This window comes from Mirounga leonina, unplaced genomic scaffold, assembly GCF_011800145.1.
Source record: "Mirounga leonina isolate KUSES-001 unplaced genomic scaffold, KU_Mleo_1.0 Mir_166, whole genome shotgun sequence".
Lineage (NCBI taxonomy): Eukaryota > Metazoa > Chordata > Mammalia > Carnivora > Phocidae > Mirounga > Mirounga leonina.
This window is the reverse complement of record NW_023270418.1, coordinates 26,544,621-26,551,964: the sequence shown is the minus strand read 5'-3', so window position 1 is coordinate 26,551,964 and position 7,344 is coordinate 26,544,621. Positions and strand designations below refer to the sequence as shown.

The following is a 7,344-nucleotide window of genomic DNA, read 5'->3' as shown; positions in this document are numbered from 1 at the left end:
AAAATTGGAAAGGAAATGCATTTCTTACAGAGTTGTGTGAACTTTAAGTGAAATAACATATGTATGTAATAAGGGCCTGAACCATAGGAAGCACCTATTATCTGACAACTCAGGATAGAATCCTTTGCTTCCTCTAGGCTCCATGTTAAAGCACATTGAAAACCAGATTGATTGGAGGAAAAAATGTCCTGAAAGTGTTTTGATCCACAAAGCTCCTCGAAACTTGGAGCTCTTCAATCCGAGCTGAGTTTAGGTAGTGGAGATTCTGATGTTTACCATCTGTATTTGGCATTTAAAAAGTTCTCCCCATTTAGTCTTGGAGAAAGAACCCACAAGAAATCTGTGGGCTGAGGAGGGACAGTTGGACCGTCCAGATCCTTTGAAGACATTTTTGATGGAACTTGAGATCAATACTTTTCACCTGTGCTTGAAGAACTGGGGCTCCCCCGGGCCTGAAGCCTCTTCCGTATCATGCCAATGTTTCATTCCCTCAGGAAAGTGGTGTTTTGACTGCTTGTTTGCATGAGATGAGCCCTGGGTTGGGGTTGAGACCTTGGGGAACATCCCTCCAGAGGATCCCAGATCTGCCTGGCTGCCCATTCCTGGTTGGCCCCAGCCCCCTCACAGTTTGGGATGACTCCCTTGGGCTCTGAAACAAACTAAAAGCCGCCCAGCTGCCTTTACACTTTTACTACGTAGCCTGAGGAAATCTTTCACTATTTGAAACCTGAGGTTCTCGGAGCCTAAACAACTTTGCTTTTCTTTTTCAGATTCAAAAAGTCTGGTACTTGAAGGCAGTTAGATCTGAATTGAGATCTCATAATTCCCCAGGAACCAGGTATGTTTTCCCTGACCTTTTCTGAAGCGGCATTCTTCACGCTGTGGGTGAAAATAATGGGTTTGTCCTGGGGGAGAAAGGGGCTCAGAAGTAGGTATAAAAAAATGACTCAATTCTATTTTCTTCATTCACCTCTGCCACAGCTCATAAAAAATGGAGACGGAGTGAGCCTCCCATAGGTAATTTTGGCTCACCTTGTCTTAAACAGGAACTGACATAGTCATTGCCAGATAGAATACTGATACCAGTTGGTGTTAATAAAACCCAGAAGCCATGTGCGTATGATTGACCAACAGTTTAACAGAAAAAGAGATAAATTAGTTTGTATTGAGCACCCACCACAGACCACATAGTGGCTGGATTTTTCCATAGTTTATCTTACTGACTCCTCTATTGATAGAGGGAAATTGACTTGCTTACAGTTGCCCAGCTAGTAAACATTAAAACTATTATTCTAACTCAGTTGTTCAGCTTCTAGTCCATTCATTCATTCAACAAATATATAAGAGAGTTCCATGTGCCTGGCACCAGTCTAGATGGTGAATAATGATGCACAAAAGCAGTGACAGACCTTGTCTCTTTCTTCGTGAAATTCAGCCTAGTCCTTTTCCATGGAGAACCTTCTTTGGAACTCCCCAAATGGGATGTGATGGCCAGGGGTGAGTCTTCAAACCCCTTTAGAAACAACTGTGATGAAACTTTTATTTCCAGACTCTCTATCTTGGTGATTTAAGCTTCTAAAATTCCTTAAGTTCTAATGTTTTTCAGTTTTCAACACACTTTCTTATTTCTTAAAGAAAGTGGTCTATCCCATATTATCTTTAAATATTTAAAAATGCCTTTATTCTTTCAAGGCTCCTTCTGATATTTATTTTAGGCCTTTTCAGGACTTGGGTAAGAGAAATACAGTGGCAGGAGCACCACGGGGTTTGGATTCTGTCCTTGAAACCCTTGAGGGATGGCACTGAGCTAAAGAAGCCTCCAGATTTCTCCTTGCTGCTCTGGATCCAGACACATTTATCAACAGTGACCACAATGCATAATGGAAAGGGTTGTCCATCATGAGAACAAAGAAAATGCCTTGAATATTAATTGCTAACATATGAAGATGGCAGTCTGGGGCAGTTCAGTAAAGGGACTGTGGGTAACTATAGCTTAGGTGAATATAATCGAGTGGTCAGTTCTAACCAAGGAAATTGATCAAGCAAACATTTTGAGAAGATGCTTTGGAATAAAATTCAGAATCCACGCTGTCAGCTGCCTTTCATTCTTGGAGTTTTTCCAGGTTGTTTATCCTCTCTTGGGTTGAGGAAGAGGTTGGTTTCTGAGCTAGGAGGATGAAGTTCTTGTTAGTCAAAGGATCACAGTACTTAATAAGTGGTTTTCCCTCCCTGGTCTCCCCGCCGCCAATGAGCAGCAATATTTGGCTAGAGCTCCAAACCTTGAACTAGCCACTTTATCTCACTAAGTCTTAGTTTCTTCATGTATATATTTACATGAATATAGGTATTTTTATATATATGTGCATGTGATGTAAAATGTACAGTATACGTGACTCATGGAATTGTGATTAAATGTAGAACTGAACACAAATAGAGTCTTATAAGCTCTAGAAGAGTAGTTCTCAAAACTGGGGACAATGTTGCCACCCGCCCGCCCGGGGGGAACATTTGAAACATTTGGGAGTGTCTGGAGACATTGTCGGTGGTCACAACTGGTAGGTAAAGGCCAGAGATATTGCTCAACATCCTACACTTCATAGAACAGCACCCCCCTGCACACACACCTGCAACCAAAGAACTGTTCAGCCCATAAGGTCAATGGCACGGAGGTTGAGAAATCCTGCTCTGGGGCACTGCATAGATATTGCAATTAAGTAATTGTGTGATCTCAAGGGGGCACCACATACCTCAGTTTTTAATATGTAAGATCAAGAAATTGCCTATCATAGATGATAGGATATAGTAACCGTGAAATTATAGAGAACAAGCACATGCCAAAAGTCAAAAGGAAACAAAAAATCAAAGGGCAGGATCAACGTAATGGAAAGTGCTACAGTTTGGAAAGTTAGTTGGTACGTTAAGGGATGGGAATCTATCAACAAGCAAAAGCAGATGAAAAATATACAATTGTAGGATTTATCCTAAGGAAAAAGAAAAGAACGAGGAGTCATGTGCAGGGGTATTGACTGGAACATTGTTTGTAAAGGGGAAACACTGAAAAGCAAGGAGTGGAATGGTGATGCTGGTTCCTGTCCTGTAGCATTTCACGGGCTGGCTGAGCTCGTCCTTGTGACCCAGCACAGCACTGGTGTGTGTAACCCTCGCCTAGACAGGACAGGCTTGGCTGTCTCCTTGTTTGATGCTATAAGAAAGGCTCCTAGTGGTGAACATAGCATATAGTACAGAATGCTTGAATCACTATTGCGTACATCTGAAACTAACGTAATGTGGTGTGTTAACTACACCCCCCCCAAAAAAGGCTCCTCAATCTGATGACCATAGCTGCTTTCCAAGGTAAGCCAAGGTCAAGCAGAGCTGAGGCATTTTCCCCTTCTCATCCCTGTTTCTCCCATCCTCTCCTTCCTCCACACTTTCTCTGTCTCCCTGTTTGAGCCCTTCCCCTGCTTTGCTTCCAGGGACAGGAAAAGCCTGTAATCGCCTCAGGCTGAGGGAAAACAACAGTGAGAGAGACCATGCACTCGAATCAGGACACAAGCCCTTCTCCAGGTCTGCTGGCTCCATTCACGCTGTTGTTTCTGAATGTTTTTCATACCACAAGTCTAAGCTAATATTTTGGCAGGAAACATGGGTCCAGCTAGACAAGAGAACAGTAAGCTGTTTGCCGTGCAGTTAGGTAGCATGAAAAAGGTTTAAACACTTTGCTGTTGAAGTTCTGCTCTATTCATCAAGTGTTTATTTATGTGTGCCAAGGGGCCACAGTAGGCTGAGTGGGCCAGAGCCAGTGAAGACAAAGATCCCAAGAGGCTTAGAGCTAGTTATGGAGCTGGGTGGTTGCCCAACTAATTGTGTGATAATCAAGCCAGACTCTAGAGCTTTGAGGGAGCAGAGAAGGGAGGACTTAATAATAACCAGTATCAATCACAAAGATTTCTTTTTTTTATTTATCTAAATTCAATTTAGTTAACATATAGTGTAGTATTAGTTTCAGGAGTAGAATCTAGTGATTCAACACTTACATACAACACTCAGTGCTCATCACAAGTGGCCTCCTTAATGTCTATCACCCAGTTAGCCCATCCCCCACCCACCTCCCCTCCAGCAACCGTCAGTTTGTTCCCTAGAGTTAAGAGTCTCTAATGGTTTGCCTCCCTCTCTGTTTTTAATCTTATTTTATTTTTCCTTCCCTTCCCCTATGTTCATCTGTTTTGTTTCTTAAATTCCACATATGGGTGAAATCATATGGTATTTGTCTTTCTCTGACTGATTTATTTCACTTAGCATAATACCCTCTAGCTCTATCCATGTCATTGCAAATAGCAAGATTTCATTCTTTTTGATGGCTGAGTAATATTCTATTGCATATATATACACCACATCTTCTTTATCAATTCATCTGTCCGTGGACATCTGGGCTCTTTCCATAGTTGGCTATTGTGGACATTGCTGCTATAAACATTGGGGTGTGTGTGTCCCTCTGAATCACTATTTTTGTATCCTTTGGATAAATACCTAGTAGTGCAATTGCTGGATCATGGGGTAGTTCTATTTTTTAACTTTTTGAGGAACCTCCATACTGTTTTCCAGAGTGGCTGCACCAGCTTGCATTCCCACCAACAGTGTAAAAGCGTTCCCCTTTCTCTGCATCCTCACTAACATCACTGTTTCCTGAGTTAATAATAAAGATTTCTGATTTCTGATAGGAGGTGAGGACATCTATATCCCCATATAAATACATAAATGTCAATTGAATTGCTATTGAAGAATAAACTCAAAAGACATTAAGGGTTGTGATTAACACATCTGGACTTAACATCAGGAAGACCAAGGTTTTCATTCTGCTTCCAACACTTACTAGTTACGTGACTTTGGACAATGTTACTATCATTATTATTATTATTATTATTGTAGCTTTCCGGTCCCATCTAAAAGCTACTAGATATTAAGAGCAGATAGTAGCCAGGAAAGGGAGAGCAAGCATAAAATATACTGCCAACTGGAAATAATCTAAGAAAGAGAGCCAAATGCTTTATCATGGAGCACTGTTTATAAAGGTGAAAAAATGGAATTGAGGGAGTGGGGTATTATCATTATGCACTTTCTCCTTGTGTAAAAGGAGGAAAATAACAGGATCAAACCTGAAGAGTTAAATGAGTTAACTATGAGTAAGCCTAGCATATAGTGAGCCATTATTAGGATTTCTGTGATTACTACTATTTAGTTATATGTGCATGGAAAATGTTAGGAAATCTCCTTGGAGGCTATATTTTTGGGAGTGGAATAAGAAGACAAGAAATGAGGGATTTATACTTTTTACTTCTTACTATTCTCTTTTTGATTTTTTAAGAAAGATTTTTATTTATTTATTTATTTAGTTAGTTATATCTTTTATATATAAGACAGAGAGTGTGCGAGCAGGGGTAGGAGCAGAGGGAGAGGGAGAGAGGAGGCAGACTCTCCTCTGAGTGGGGAGCCCGACAACACGGGGCTCGGCTCAATCCCAGGACTCTGAGATCATGACCTGAGCCAAAACCAAGAGTCAGATGCTTAACCGAATGAGCCACCCAAGCGCCCCTCTCTTTTTGATTTTTAAAAATGGAATAAATAAAATCTTAAAAACTATGGTACTGGACTTCTCATAATTTATTTTATATGATGTAAGCAGTCAGGATAATTCAAGCTGTGAATGTATGGGACTTTGGATTCAGGAATATAAAGGTGTGACATTTGATTCTGACCCCTGATGATTAGGTTATTTTGGTCAATATTAAGCTCTTCAAGCCTTAACTTTCTCATCTGTAAAATGGGTAGAGTAGCACCTACCTCATAAGATTCGATGCTATAATATAATGTAAGGGTCTTGCATGTGCCTTATACATTGTCAACACATACTGGTTTACTATTTTCATACCATCCCGTTATCCCTCCTACACTTTCTTCTCATTTTCATTGACTCTTCTTTAATCACCAGATGAAATTCAAGTTGACCTCAATGGGCAATAGCACAGAAGCCACAGAGTTCATCCTTTTGGGATTAACAGATGACCCTAATCTTCAGGTCCTCCTCCTCCTGGTATTTTTGTTCATCTACCTCATTACTCTGGTTGGGAATGCGGGGATGATGGTGATCATCCACTCAGACCCCCACCTCCACACTCAATGTATTTCTTCCTTGGTAACCTCTCCTTCATAGACCTGGGTTATTTAGGGGCAGTAGCCCCTAAGACGGTGGTCACCCTGCAGTCAGGGAGCAAAGTCATCTCCTGCAATGACTGTGCTGCCCAGTTCTTCTTCTTTGTGGGTTTTGCCACTGTTGAGTGCTACCTTTTGGCCTGCATGGCCTATGACCGCCATGCAGCCGTATGCCGGCCTCTTCATTACACCACCACCATGACAGCAGGTGCGTGCGCCCTCCTGACTGTTGGCTCCTATGTCTGTGGCTTCCTCAGTGCTTCCATTCACACAGCAAACACGTTTAGACTCTCATTCTGTGCTTCTCATGAGATTAATCATTTTTTCTGTGACATTCCTCCACTCTTGGCTCTGTCGTGTTCCAACACACGCATCAGCAACTTGGCTGTCTTCTGTGTCGTGGGCTTCAACGTCCTTTTCACCCTCCTGGTCATCCTCATCTCTTACCTCTTCATATACATCGCCACTCAAAGGATGCATTCTGCTGAAGGACGGAAGAAAGCCTTCTCCACCTGTGCCTCCCACCTCACTGTCGTAACCATCTTCTATGGAACTATCATCTTCATGTACCTACAGCCCAGCTCCAGCCAGTCCATGGACATGGACAAAATCGCTTCTGTGTTTTACTTGGTGGTGATTCCCATGCTGAATCCCTTGATCTACAGCCTTAGGAACAAAGAAGTAAAAAATGCTCTCTGGAAAGTACTCAACAAACTTTATCCCAAGTCTGTGTGAATAGGAAGTAGGCAGGTAATGGAGGAATAAACTTTCCCCCAGACCTCGATGCCATCGCGACTTCTGAGGTTTGGCAGATTTCAGACCTTTCTTCTCCAAGAACAGTGGTTACTTCTGCTACTTAGAGAAATCATGAAAGCAGCACTTGGAAATGTCTCACTCAGGGAGATAATCTTATATTTAGTGAATAACGACATTGGACATTTAAACCCTGCTTGCACTAGTTTCTTGATATGATTCAAAGCAGAAGATCAAAGCATAAACTGAATCCACTGAATTTCCTTTCCCTAATTTTAATCGGAGGAAATTTCCACTCACCATTAAAATTTGTGTAAGGATCACATCTTCATTGTATAATACTTATCAGTTGAAATGCACAGCATTATGCTTTCCATCTTT

At 41.6% G+C, this 7,344-nt stretch overlaps 1 protein-coding gene across 1 annotated transcript; it reads left to right on the top strand.

Annotated features, from left to right (window-relative positions):
* Positions 1-5,767: 5,767 nt before the first annotated feature.
* Positions 5,768-6,945, top strand: LOC118016300 (olfactory receptor 5B21). Its single transcript, XM_035013736.1, is given in 2 exon segments — positions 5,768-6,173; positions 6,176-6,945. Coding segments are annotated over 2 exon segments (954 nt in total). The 5' UTR covers positions 5,768-5,989.
* Positions 6,946-7,344: the final 399 nt, after the last annotated feature.